Consider the following 14863-nt stretch of genomic DNA (forward strand, 5'->3'; position numbering starts at 1 on the left):
GTATTTAAAAGGTTTATTACATGATCTCTATTACAGATTATGTTTCAAAGTCAATAATACAGATCAGTAACTTTTGGCAATAAAAGAAATAAAGCAAGAAATATGAGCAAGAGAAAATTCACGTGTCAAGATTAAATTTACTTGAATTTTACAGCATGAAATAATCATCACAGAAATTTCTACTTTCTTATAACTTCTCTTTTGTTGTCCTCAGAGCTATTCCCACAACAAGCCACTCTGATACTGTCAAACACAGCCATGTAAAGGATTGGATGAATACACATGTTCAGACTTGCCAGTCCTTTAGACACTTGGTACATATCGTAGAGCCAACAGATAGCTTTCTTAGGGTACTTGTGTTTCACATAGAAGTGATAGATCTGAAAGACATGGTAAGGCACAAAAGAAACAGCATACAGGACAAGTACTGATATGACTAACAAGGCTACCTTGCGTTTCTCTAGTGTGGTTATGCTGACATTTTTCCACACCACCCAAATAACTACACAGTAAGAAGTGAAAGTAACCAAGAAGGGAACTAGACACCCAAACACAGCTAGAAATATTTTGTAAGTGAAGTGAGGGTGATCGTCGCCGGGAAGATGACCACAGAAGGACACACACATAGTCTTGTTGCCATTTTGGCAAACTGAGGCAAATTTCAGCACAGGGCAGGAAATGACTCCTACAGTGATCCAAATGATGACACTGATGGCCTTGGCGTGGGCAGGCTCTACATAGGTTCTGGTAAAGAAGGGACACGCCAGGGCCACGCAGCGGTTCACACTTATCGCCATGATGAAAAAGATGCTCACATATAGGTTGCATGTGAAGAGAAACCTCTCGGTTTTACACACAGCATTACCAAACATCCAGTGCTTCCCCAGTGAGTAGTAGATGATCAGCAAAGGCAGGGTCAGGACATACAGCAGGTCACTGATGGCGAGGTTACAGGACAGGACAACACCAGTGTGCCAGTTCCTTCTTTCTTTGACCACTAGCAGCCACAAGGCAAAGAGGTTTCCTGCCAGGGCTACAATGAACTCAATGCCATACACTGAGGGCAGCAGGGCAATTTGAAACTTCTCGCATTCAGAGAAATTCATCTTGCTTTGAGCTGAAGGTTATTTTATTGTCGAGCTGCCTTCACTCTCTTTGTACCATCCAATATCTGCAAACGGAAGTATGTTAACTGATTTAATTCCATCATTTGTGTGAATCCACATCAACGTTGATCTATGACACAAAGTTCAGTACAATTTGGAGTTGATTATGACACACTAGGAAGCCTACAGTAAAGTAGTTTGATTTTATTTTGGAATTATAGTATTAGTAAAATGTTAACCGTTAGAAAACGTCACAATTTAAAAAAAAAAAAAAAAAGAAACTCAGTTAATTATTTGGAAAGCTTTAGGAAATAAAAATGTGAACACTTACCGAAAGCTGGATTCGCAGTGCTCTAACTGCTGCGTTATAACTGTGAAGAAAGGGTGTTAAGCACACACATAGTTATTAATATGTCAGCCGAGAAATGTGTGCGTGAAGTGGAGGACTTAGACAAACCTGAAAGCCACTTCCTCTTATTCTCAGCATACATTTCGCAATTTGAAGAAGGAAAACTATGATGCCACCTCATGCTATGTGTTTGCAAAATAAACAGCCAATAGCAGTTTTAGTGTTCGTCATAGAACTGATTAAGCGATTCAGCAAGAGTTCATATATTACAGATCATATCAGGACGGCGTCTACTGCAGCTTTATCAGAAAGTACTGTCTTATATCTCAAAGCTCCAGTGTAAGACTCCGTCTCATTTAAAAGATAAATGTGTCAGAAAGAACTGCGGTGATCTGATATTCTACCCTGGTCGCACGAAGATATAAAGAGCCGTGTTGCAATGGTGTTCCTCATATTTTTGATTCACGTAAAGACAATTCGGCTATTATGTAGTCTAATAGTCTGAAAAAATATCTTCATATCTTTGTTCTGCAGTTGCATCCTTTGAGCTTCCAGCTGGATGCTATTTTCAACTCATTTCTGTGTTTCCGGCATTTTGTTTGTGTTTCTTTTCTTTCTCCACATGCTTCTGTATATACATTAGTGGAAGATGTATTGCATGACACAGAAGTAAAAATAAAAACTAAAAAACTGAACTGAAACTAAGTATTTGTTTGAATGTGGGGAAAAAGGCAAATTTAGTACTATCCTGTAAATGTAATTGTTCAGTAAATATCAGACAAGTTTACACTCAAAATACATTTAAAATCCATGTAACCCTTTAGTGTAGTTACTGCAACTGGCAGAATTACATTAAAATTTTGATCAAACCATTTTATAATTATGTTTGAGATGATGTTTATATATGTATTATCAACAGCTACTTACAACTCAATCCTTCCAAAAATACTGGTAGAGAACAGCTCAGGAGCATCAGCAAGTAAAAGTCAAATGCCACGGGTGCGGCCGAATAATCCTTTTGGTTTGAGACGGTTCCCAACTCAATTGAACTGGTTGACCAGTGGGTGGAGTGAGAATCATACCTGTTGGCCAAATTCTTTAAATTCTAAAGATAAGTGTCTGAATCCTCCCTTTCTCATCTACATGAACTCAGGGAACCAATGAGCATGTGTTATCTTAGCACCCCATTATTTAGCCATTTGCTTAAAGCAGATTTTTGAGATTGGGTTTGACAAAAACATGTTTATAGAAAATTGTCAAAGAACCAAGAAAACAGAGTTTGTGCAATTTACTCCAGATGTGTAGCACTGAAGTGTGATAGCATCAAGGCTTTCTATGTTTAATTATCTGGCAGGAATTCAAGAATAAAACACGTTAGACTGTCAGCCCACATCCTGAAGATTTTCCAACAGCTCTGCAGAACTACACCTGTTAGCCAACATGAAGAAATTCACCAACTGAGTTGCAAAGATTGGTTTATTTATTAAACAAACATTTTCAAAATGAATTCATACAGTGTGAAAATATAGCGCGTTGAGTCTCTTCCCTCCCTCTGCTGATTTTCAGCAATAAACAACCATCAGTCATTGCTGAGGCCTTCTCAAGCTTCACAGCCTGAAGAACTGATGACACATTCTTGCTGCCATCTGGTGCTCCAGCACAGTAATGCATTCAATGTCTGAGTCCACAAAGAAGAGTCGAGCGTTCAGCCTTTTCCCTTCCTCTGTTTGAAGCCTTGCTTTGCTCCTGCGCCTTTCTTCTTGAAGCCCGGTTTGCCTTTCTGACCCTTAGATCTGAAGTCTTTATTTTTCTTTCCACCGAATGTTTTGTTCCCTTCAAATTTCTTCTTCCCACCGAATTTATTTTCCCTATCGCCAGGTTTCTTTGCTCCGAACGCCTTGCCTCTGAGATTCATCTTCTTTCCAAATGGTTTCTCCCTGTCCCCGGACTTCTTCCATCCTTTTCTTTGTTGATCTTTTCCCATTTTGTCTCTGTGCTGTCCTCCTGGACTACCTCTCTTTGGTGATTTAGCACCTCTGTCTTCTCTTGATGATTTACCAGGGGACTGCTTCCTCTTCTTGGCAGGCACCTGAGACTTTGCTGGGCCTCGTCTCCTCTTGGCCCCGGGGAACATATCTGCACGAAAAACAGTGTTTGGTCAATCAATGAATTCAAAACAAGGCCCCAGATTTAAAGGTTTATAATACAGCAGTTATATTCACCTTCATCTGGCTCCTCTCCTACAGCCTGTCTGTAGTACTCCGCCTCATCATCAGATTCAACAGCGTTTGCCTGATCGTCCTGCATCCCAGGATCCTCCACTTCACTGTCCTCTTCAGCCTCAGCCTCACGCTTCCTCTTGATACCTTCCAGGCTCTTTTTCCTGTTAAGATAAAGTGTTTTACAATTAGACCAAATGAAAAAAAGGATGTGTCAAGAGGGTCACGATATCTAAAAGGCAAACTTACTTGTTCTCTTCTCGTTTCTCTTTCTTCTGAGCGACGTTCTGCTCTTGCTTTTTCCGGCGATCCTCCTTCTCTTTCAGCTGGGCCTCCTTTCTGTTCAGGATCGCCTGGATTTCCTCCTCCGTCTTGGAGGCTGTAAACATAGAACAAAAATCACTTTTTTTTAAAAAAAAGGACAGTTTTGCACCATGTCCACGTAAAACAAAGTAATCTTTAGATGCATCAGTAAGCGTTTACTTTTAGAGAGGAATCATGGAATTCATACTCATTTTTTCATCATGTACACCTTAACATCAAGCGAAAAGATGAATAAATGATAATAAAATGTGGTGGGGTGCACTTACTGATAGAGTGATAGAGGACATTCCCCTCTCCCATGCCTTCTTCTATCTTCATCAGCTGCAGAGTCATGCGAGGACCAATCTGAGGACAACACACAGAGCTACAATTCAGCTGCCGTCCAAGCATCGTCGACATATTGTTTTCAAAAAAAATGACTGCATAGTTACCTCGGTCAAACGGACAGCACTCTGTTGGGACGCCATGTTGCCTCGGCCAGAGTAGACCTGAGGCAGCTCAGTGATGTTGTGCTCCCCATCTTGTTCTGCTTCACTTTCTGAAAGGTTTGCCCCCCTGAAAGTTGTTGGGAAGAGTACAAAATAGTTCAGCTACGAATACTAGATCACCAGTTCTGCATGTGTTAGAACAGCAGCTACAGACTGGCTATAAAACTAAGCACCCTTTGAATTTGTAGAATTGTACCTTCACAAGAACCTTACTTCATCAGCAGCTCACTGATATCCTCAAACTTGCTCATGTTGGGGAACTTCTCCTGCATCAGCTTCTTGACTCCGCGGCTCATGCCCACAGGGACCACCTTCAGGCTGCTGCAAGTCGACAACGTTGATCGTACGGGTCAGTGTGGCGTGTCGTCAATAAATACACACATCTGGTTGTTTACTGGGGGCCCGTCAGTGCGTTTACTTTGAACATGCATCACTGAACAGTCAAGTTACAATCTGTCATCATTTGAGCCCCGACCATCATATCACAAGAATGTTTCACTGAAAGTTACATCTGTTGATAAGGCCTGAACATCTGTCTCTCCAATCTGATGGACAGTTTGCCACTTGAATAGTTTTGTTTTTCCGTTACAAACTGCCTTGTCATGATACTAACATTTGTAGACAAGAAATTTCACACAAATATTTAAGTTTGAATCAATCTCATCAGTGTGGTTTAACACACAGCTATCTAGTTTATAAGCCAAATGCAAAGACTGAATATAACAATCTTAATGTTTATGACAAACTGTTTTACTTACTAATGTCGAAATTCTATTTCCTGCGATGTCGGGTTGTAATTCAACAGCACGCACCGCTTGATGTTGTTGAGGCTCACCTGGAAAACAACAATATTTTCATTTCTCACAAGAACTCAAAGTTTGACTTCGGTCATGCTGAATGACGCGAGGATTGAGAAATCAGAAAGCGTTTACTTTTTGACATATCTTCAGAGATGAACTCAGAAGACTATACTTTCATCACTTTCACCTAAACCTTTGAGTCTTTCAATGTGACAATAATGCAAATGTTTCACTGATGGCGCATACCTTGTGCACATTAATGGAGGGAAACATGTTTTGAAACATGGTGGCCATCAGTTTGACCTGCATGCCATCAGATCCAAAGTTATTGAGGATGAGGAGCGGATGACGTGTGAACTGCTGCTCGTGCATCCTGTGCTTCTTCAGCGATGAAACCACATCTTTGACGAGAGAATACTGAAAAAAAAAAAAAAAAAGTTGAGACTTTATAAAAATGGAAAAAACTTTAAAGATAAAAATGACTTTAGAGGTTTGGGCACATCAGTGCGTTTACTTTGAAAATACATCACCTAACAATCAGGTATTAAAATGTCATCACTTGCACCCATCTATCTATTGCACTTGTGGTTTATTCATGAGTTCAGATGTTTACCTTGAGCACTCTGAAATGAAGCATGGGGCCTTTGGGGAGTCGAGCAAGTCTCTGAAAGAACAATGAATGTGTTGTTAGATGACAGAGGTACAAGATTAACACCAACAAGAATTGTTTGCTTACAGTCAAACATGATCTCACCATGTTGATACTGCTGGGCGTCTTGCTGAAGATCATGAAGTGCGTCACTCCCAGTGGTCCTGCTATTGCCACAAAGTCTTTCAACACGTTCTTTTTTCTGACCTGGTACAGAAAACACACAAACACTTCAGATATAATGAGAATGAAACGGCACGACAAGATAAAGATGCTTTTCATCTTAAAAGATATCTCAAGAAAATGTTGATCATTTACTAAAAGTAATATTCAGCCCATGTTGAGTGAACTTCCACATATCAAACTTTCCCCTTAAAGGTGCAGTGTGCAGAATTTAGTGACATCTAGTGGAACAGACTTAGCAGAAATGGAGTATAATATTTATAAGTATGTTTTTATTAGTGTATAATCACCTGAAACTAAGAATCATTATGTTTTCTTTAGCTAAGAATGAGACCTTTATGTCTACATAGGGAATGGGTCCTCTTCCACGGAGACTGCCATGTCTCTGCAGTAGCCCAGAATGGACAAACCAAACACTGGCTCTAGAGAGGGCCTTTTGCTATATTCTTGAGTTTCACAGCGACCATATGTTCTCCTACAAACTTGGAAGGGGAGACATATTCAGTTGGTTGCAATCTGCAGCCTCCCTGCTAGATGCCAATAAATCCTACGAACTGGTCCTTTAAAATAAAGCAAGGTGGACTCTGTATTTGCAGCAGTAAAATAAATCACAGCACATGCTGAAGGCGGCTGGTTGAGCTTTCACAGAGAGACAAACCTTGAGAGTCTCTGCGGTGTACGGCTCCATAACTCTCCGTACATCCAGGATGAGCTGACCCACGTTTTTGCCGACCTGACCACGATGAAACACGAAGGAGTGGGGAACAGCTCCGTATGTCTCCTCGGCCACATGGTTGGCTGTTGCTCGGGATTTCTTCTGGTTCTTGGTCTGAAAGCACAAGATCCACACATTAAGTTTCATGAGACAAATGTTAAACTGACATTGGATTGATTGTTGAGCGAGATTCTTTGATCATTTGAATGAAATCACGATATAAAATCACGTTACGGTTACGCTTTGACAATCACCGTTATCAAAGTCGCCACCATCTGCAGCTCAACACTGGTTTTCTCATTTAATATGAATGTATAAAATATATTTATTACACACATAACCTCTTGTAATTTACTGCTAAGTTCACACCAGGCTAACCAGCTAGCACGTGGCGACACTTACCTTTGATTTCCCCATTATTCAGCGAGATGTACAGCTTGTGAATCAGGTCAAAAAAGTGACACTAACGCTTTAACTACTGTACTAATACTGTCAAGAAACGTTAAATTCATTATGTCCGCTAAATGTAACCTATAACAATTTCACCAACTCGACTGCGAAGTCAAAATGACGCCATCCGCATGGTTGTTCCACTCTGTGTCACACGCTAATGTGTTCGTGTCCTCTCACAGCTCTGGATATAGATGGTTCCTAGCAAAAGTAACCCGGGTGTGTAGGAGCTGATACTCATAGTGATTTGCACATATTTCAAAAGTAAATGACGTTTACTTTTGGTTCTTTGATATGATGTCAGTCGCCAATAGTGCACAAACAAAAAATAGCAGTATAATAACCGTTTGCGTGATTTGTTTTAACAGCTTTTGTATGAAAACAACTTAATTTGTGTTAAAATTAGGACAACTGTACTACTTAACCTACTCTACTAAAAACTGCCTTGGGCCCTAAATGTATTTCTCAGAAGCTAATTCCAGATGAATCCTCAGATGATCAGGGACTGGTCTATAAGTTGTCCCTCAGGTTAACACTAAGCATGGGGAAGCAGCTTTTAGTTATGAAGCTGCCTAATACTGGATCCAGCTTCTTGAAAACTGAAGACAGGCCTCGTCTGTAGGAACATTTAAAAAACTCACCTGAACACCAACTTAGACCTCAACACAGTCACTCTAAATACTTTTATTACTAGACATGTTTTATGTGCCTACGTTATCATGCTTTTATTTATTTAAAATTGTTTTAATTTCTTGCATGTTTTTTGAACAAAGAAAAAAGTATAAAGAACACTAATAATGATATCTATGCTGCCTCGGTCCTTTTTTGGAATTACTCTAATATGTTTTGATATCTGTATTAGTCCCACTGAGGAACATGGAGTTTCACACTGTAACTGTGACCATCAGAAAACGATCAGAATTAACTGGAATGTTAATATGCTGTCATATTGTAATGAGTTTGACGGATTTAATGTATTGTTTAGGTCCTCATTGTGACCACTGGATAGCAGCAAACACACATGATTCTAATTACACTGTACAGAAGTTTAACCTTAATCTTGTAGTAGTTTCAAAGAAGGCAGTTTTACACCTCAGGTAAAACTTATTGATACCTCTAAAGATAATACAGTCAGTGAATATCTATAATCTAACCTCACTGAGGGGTAAATACATCTGCAATGCTACATGCTCTGACTGTGCCCAACTGTTGGTCAATAAATACCTCAGTTCCAGTGTTTGTGCAAACTGCTAAGTAAGTCAAGTCTGTTATTCTAAATTCTTAATTTGCGAGTCTATATATTATTAGAAACCTATTCTCAAGTCTATACTTCCATTTCTACATGTGTTGAATCCACACTTTGCCATAAGGAAGAAGGCACTCCTGATGGAGCAGCGGTAACCTGCTCTACCTGTGTCTCAGGTTAATGTGTAGTGTGATTAAAAAGTAGGCTCCATAAATGAGAACAAGATGGAAATGAATACAGAGATAAACAGATAAAAGTGAAAAACCTAATATATTGTTACAATTGGACAAAACAAAATTTTAGAGGATAAATATTATCCTCTATAAAGTGTTGAACCTTTAATATTTAAAATTTTGAAAAGCCATAAAGACTTTTAACTTTTTTGACTAATTACAAGATCTAGTTAGTCAGAGGGAAAGGGCGTTGTCACGAGGACCTTTGTTCAGGAGTGGCAACAGAGAGCTAGAAAACAGGAACAAAAAACCCCAAACCATTTTTAAACAGGAGAAACTATAACTGAAAGAATTATTGTTCCTAAAGCTGTCAGTGAGGCAACACTGCTAGCTGGTGTGAAATCACAAAAAAATTACACAATTTAAAGTGTGGATTTTTGAAAAGTCACAAAAATTAACTCAAAAATGAAACATCCACTCAGCATTGAAGGCTCTTCGACAGGTCTGTAGTTCTGTCATTATAGATATTAGATATTACAGAAGGATAACCGCTGCAATACTAAAGATACTGACTTCCTGACAATCCCTTTCAAAATCAGAATCTGACCCCCACAGTGCAGCATCTAAATGGTGTCATTCCCGAGGTGCATGGTCTGTTTTTGACTTGTGTGATTCTGTTATGAAAAAAGAATGGGTTGATATTGATAGTTGAAGTGTTAGTGCTCTACAGGTCTAGCCACTACTGGCCATAGAATATGTTGTAATATGCACACGCTAAACAACTGCTATAGCATTGGTTTTCCCATATTGCTATCTGATTGCACAATCTGACCCCACCTAAAACTTGATATACTTTTTGGGTGTGACCATTAGTACAACCAAACAGAATATTTTAACTCAGAGTTTAATGCTTCAGATGGGTATTTTTTCCCCTGTCATAACATCACATACAGCAAAACACTACTGCACTGATGTTTATACTGTGAAAGTTGCAAGGCTTTAGACTTTTGGCCCTCTGTGTACATTATTACAACGAATAAAAGTTGAAACAGATGTGGGGAGATTACGTCTGAACACACAAGGAATTTGACTCCAGTTTCCAGTGGCTCTCAATGCACTCAGATACAATAAATGTACCAAAAGATACACAAACAGAAGACATGCAGCTAAACAAACAGTATGTCACTGAGGCTACACTGATACTGCTGCACTTTGATGGAGAACTTGCAGAACCTGCATGTAGGGCTGCAACCAATGATTATTTTCATTATCGATAAATCTGCCAATTATCTGTTTTGATTGATCATTTTGTCTATAAAATGCCAGAAATCAGAGAAAAATACCTGTTATAATTCCTTAAAGCTCAAAGCTTTATATCTTAAAATGTCTTTTTTTGCCTGATCAACAGTCCAAAATCCAAATATATTTAATTTACTATCATGTATGACACAGAATAGCTTAAAATCCTCACATTTGTGAAACTGCAACCACTGAATATTTGGCATCTTTGCTTAAAAAATGACCAAAACAATTATTCGATTATCAAAAAAGATTAATTTTCTGTCAGTTGATTAATCAACTAATCGCTGCAGCTCTATACGTGTGTCAAACTTCAGTAAGAGAAAACTAAAGAGAATCAAAAGTTATGTAAAAAGGACACATCACAATATTAACATTTTGTAAAGAAACACTGTCTTTCTTATATTGCAGCAAATCCATTTAACAGGGAAGACATGTCAACATCAAACCGGAAGACAGAAGCCATAAATGAGGCTAAAGATGTTTCGATGATGAGATGAAAGTGCTTACCACTGAAAACACCGCAAACACACCACACTAGCTCTTCATGAAATAGAGTCTGTGGCAGGATAGCAGGTTGAGGACAGGGGGAGGAGACATCCCACTGAGCATGCAGCTGAACAACAAGAACTGGGAGGCGGCGTCATTTGGATGGTTTGTAATTAGTTGTCTCCTTCTTTAGAGATCCCGGGACAGGGCCTCTGGAGAAGAAGAGGCAGACTAGCTGCTGATATTACTTGGGTGTCATTCTGTTTCCTCTTTAGATTTATTTGTGACCCGACTTTCTCTGCCTTCATCTTCTCTTCAGAATTGATGGAGTGCCACGGACGACTCTTGAACATGTAATTTTAAAAATGCGATAGTCTCAATTTTACACATTTTTCCTTTTTTTTCACACAATTTTGCATTTTCCTTTGTGCCTTGGGAGCAGCAGTGGATCAGAACGAAGACATTAAAAACACTTTTCAGCTGCTAAAGTAAGTTGGACGCTCACAAGTTATGTCAGTGTAATATACTTTTAGGTGGACTGAAATGTACTGGCTTAATTAGCTAGTTATAATACATATTGTTTAGCCAAGAATAGTGTAATTGTCCAAACACTGATTGTTTTATTCAGAAACAAGTATTGTTAGAAGTATAGACATATTCCATTTATACCAGTCAGGTGTTTCACTGAGAAAGTCATAGAGAAGATTTTTTTGTGTGTGTGTGATGTCAATATTTGATGGATGTGTTTATGGTATTGACGGTGATTGTGGTTGTGGGATGTGGTGATGACTCTTAAAGAACTCAGTTGACTGTGAGATGAAGGTGTATTGATTCTGGCTGGTCTGTGTTGACTGTTGTTCCTTCAGTGTTGACCTGCCAATAAATTCCAGCTGGAGGGGGGGGGGGGGGGGGGGGGGGGGGGGGGGGGGGGGGGGGGGGAATGTGTGTACTTACTTTCACTTTGCAAGGAAACATGTGATAAACAGTCAACACCCAGAAGACAATGTTTTCCTTGAATGCAAAATCGACATCTTTATATCAGAGTGTCTGACGTGTTTCTCCATGATTAATTTTCACTCAAAGATGATCAGGTTTTAATTGTATGTTTTTACTGTGGAAATTCTAATTATGTCCTCTTCTCCACCCCCCCAGGGTGTCCTCAGAGGTTTAACAGATTCATGGAGAAGACGCTGACAATAGGTCTGACTCTTTTCTTGGCACTCTGTCTGCACATACCAGAAGCTGGGGGGCGAAAGGAGGGAGCCCATGGCGAGAACACTGGGAAACGTTCATCACGTTCTTCAGATACAAAAGCAGGCCGTTGCTCCTACACCTTCATTGTTCCACAGCAAAAACTGTCTGGAGCGCTGTGTTTGAACACGCAGTCTGCTACTACCAACCACTCCGAGGTGGCAGCGCTGCGGACAGAGCTCAAACGACAGCAGGAACAAATGGAGAAGCTTCAGAGCCAACTGGAGCAGGAGGGGTCCCTTGCCATGGAGGTAAGAGCCCTACGCAAGGAAAGTAACAGCATGAATTCTCGCATTGCCCAGCTCTATGCCCAGCTGCTGCATGAAGTCATGCACAAGAAAGACCAGGCTTCAGAGCAGCGAAGGGTAGAGAGCCTCCTCCTGAATGCTACAACGCAGGTGAGCAGACACCCTCAGTCTTTGTTGATGTTTAAATCATGTCAAAGCAACATTGCATCTTATCTTAGCTGTTATAAAAATTTTAAAAACATCCTTATGTCTGTTGCGGGTGGTGGAACATCTTAGGCGCTGCAGGTGTCCAGTAATTACAGGGAGCTGGAGAAGAAATACGGAGCCCTCACCTCCATGATGAGCTCTCAGAACCAGTTTATTGCACGTCTGGAGAAGCAGTGTCAGTGCAGGGACTCCACCCAGTCCTCTCTGGTATGAAATGAATGGGTGGTTTGCATGTTGCACAATTATTCTAAGGTTTTACAGGAACTGAGAAAGCTGTTTCGTTTTTTTGTTTTTTCTGGACAGGTGGCGACTGAACCACCAAAAAGACAGTCTAATGTGCATCCTAATTATAGCTCTGAAGCCAATGAAATGACAAATGATGTTCAAAGGGACCAAAGTGCTCCTCCACCACGGAGGGAAAAAACTGTGGGAGCTCATTCCCTCCCCTCCACTACAGCCAACACTCCTACGGAGCCTCCTTTCATTAGTTTCCCTGTCACAAAGACTCCAGGTACATCAATGTAAAGCATGTCTTATGGTTGAAGTACTTGATTAGACGGAAACCTGTGTGTATATGTGCATCAATCTTCTGCCAGAGTTATTTAACTGGTTTGATAAGCAGCAGACGCTGATGGAGTCAGTGACCTACTGGTAGGAGGCCTATCTCTCTGGGAATGCCTAAACAACGTCAAACAACATCTTGAAGCTGTCAGAACAGGGAGGACTTCATAATGAATACACACATGTAAACACACATGTATGAACCACAGCATTTGTTGGAGCTTTATGACACCACTTCTGTATTCTTGCACAAGAGGAATGTTTGAAATTACAAAGTAGAGGATTTGGGCAGTCCTTCCAACAAGTCAGCAGAACCAAGGTGACTCCACCATGTGTGTGACTCAACACTTTCGGGAAGGTCTGATGAAAGACACTGAAGCAGAGTAGGGCTTTCTGGCACAACTTTGCCTACTTCCAGGGTGCAGGGAGAAGAAAAAAAAATTTGAAGAGGTCAAAACTCCAGCAAAACTTGTAGTATATAGAACAACTTTACTGTATACTGTATATATAAAGTTGTTCTATATACTTCAATTGTTGCTGAAGTTTTGCCTTCGAAAGATGCTGCTTTGCCACATCTTGCCTGTGTGAATATGACTGAGTATGGGCTTTGAATGTGACTGCAAATGCTTGTCTGGGATGACAATTAGGCATTATCGCTTGGTGTGGGAGACTTTCCTCTATGTATACATTGTCTCTGTGCAGATTCCTCTGTTCAACATCTTATCACTGTGACATGAGGCACTGAACATGTGTTGGAGGGGGGAAAAAAAATCTCCACTCGTAAAAAGATAAGTTTGAGTTGCTGCGTATCTGTGGTCTTCCTGGCGTTAAAGTAAACATCATTCCAAAGCTTTCACTTGGTTGCATATACTTTTCTCCCAACTCACCAGGACCTTGGCGGGACTGCCAGCATGTCCTGGAATCAGGAGAGACCACCAGTGGAATCTATCTACTCCGCCCTCAGAGTGCCAACAGACTCCTGCAGGCCTGGTGTGAGCAGAGTCGGGCTCAGGGAGGGTGGACAGTCATCCAGAGGAGACAGGATGGGTCAGTCAACTTCTTCAGGACTTGGGAGCAGTATAAGGTGATTTTATGTGACTTTAAAGTCTGCAGAACACACTGAGATTTATTATTCTTTTGGTATTAAAAGCTAGATTTAAAAAAATGATGCAAATAAAATAAATACTGTCCATCAGATTAAACTGGTGTGTTGGTGTATTGCAGCAAGGCTTTGGGAACTTAGATGGAGAGTATTGGCTCGGCCTGGAACACCTTTACTGGCTGACTAAACAAGCCCAATATAAGCTACGAGTGGCTCTGGAGGACTGGCAGGGCCGGCAGGTGTTTGCTGAGTATGACAGCTTCCACCTGGAACCAGAGAGCGACTGGTATCGACTGCGGTTAGGACAATACAGCGGCAACGCGGGGGACTCCCTCTCATGGCACAACAACAAGGCTTTCACCACTCTGGATCGGGACAAGGATGGCTACACAGGTCCACTCTCCCCCTGGTACTGTTTGACAGTTCTCTGTATGTTTTTCCTGTCAATAAGCTTGTCTTTCTGATGTGTCATCAGGTAACTGTGCTCATTACCAGAAAGGAGGCTGGTGGTACCACATGTGCGCCCACTCCAATCTGAACGGTGTGTGGTATCGGGGTGGACACTATCGCAGCCGCTACCAGGATGGAGTCTACTGGGCAGAGTTCCATGGAGGCTCCTACTCTCTCAAACGAGTTTCCATGATGATCAAACCCACATAATATAGTTGCATTATGGACATGTTAGACAGAAACACAATTATAAACTATTGTAGATGATTTTCAGACATATTTAGAGATCCTCAAAGAATATTTTTTTGTGTTAATCCTGTACAGTGTTGAGCCAATCTGTGTCTTTGTTTCATAAAATTGACTAGAAGTCAACAACATTATTTGTGAATCACTGGATGATGATTAAGTAACATGTGGTTGACATGTCTGTACTACAGTATATTGCTGACATTTCCTGCCAAAATTGATGTTTTTCAATGTACTTTTTAATAAAATTGAGCCAAATTTCTTCCTGTATGATACTACTATCTATGGTTTCCTCACAAACTGGCTGT

At 40.5% G+C, this 14863-nt stretch overlaps 2 protein-coding genes across 2 annotated transcripts; one reads left to right on the forward strand and one right to left on the reverse strand.

Moving 5' to 3' along the window:
• Nucleotides 1-3: 3 nt before the first annotated feature.
• On the reverse strand, nt 4-7456 carry LOC137168305 (suppressor of SWI4 1 homolog). The gene is made up of 13 exons (XM_067570833.1): nt 7236-7456; nt 6777-6947; nt 6041-6142; nt 5900-5950; nt 5533-5703; nt 5245-5321; nt 4700-4807; nt 4430-4553; nt 4265-4343; nt 3924-4053; nt 3678-3838; nt 3166-3591; nt 4-1123 (listed from the first exon to the last, which is right to left on the reverse strand). The coding sequence occupies exons 1-13, from the start codon at nt 7248-7250 to the stop codon at nt 180-182; spliced, it is 2559 nt and encodes an 852-aa protein (XP_067426934.1). The 5' UTR covers nt 7251-7456; the 3' UTR covers nt 4-179.
• Nucleotides 7457-10424: 2968 nt separating this feature from the next.
• On the forward strand, nt 10425-14860 carry angptl6 (angiopoietin-like 6). Its single transcript, XM_067570273.1, has 7 exons — nt 10425-10978; nt 11643-12139; nt 12266-12403; nt 12500-12707; nt 13648-13841; nt 13982-14252; nt 14335-14860. Exons 2-7 carry the CDS (start codon nt 11669-11671, stop codon nt 14517-14519), a joined length of 1467 nt encoding a protein of 488 aa, XP_067426374.1. The 5' UTR covers nt 10425-10978; nt 11643-11668; the 3' UTR covers nt 14520-14860.
• The last annotated feature ends 3 nt before the right edge of the window (nt 14861-14863 follow it).

The sequence above is a fragment of the Thunnus thynnus genome, chromosome 17 (genome assembly GCF_963924715.1).
Source record: "Thunnus thynnus chromosome 17, fThuThy2.1, whole genome shotgun sequence".
Classification (NCBI taxonomy): Eukaryota; Metazoa; Chordata; class Actinopteri; order Scombriformes; family Scombridae; genus Thunnus; species Thunnus thynnus.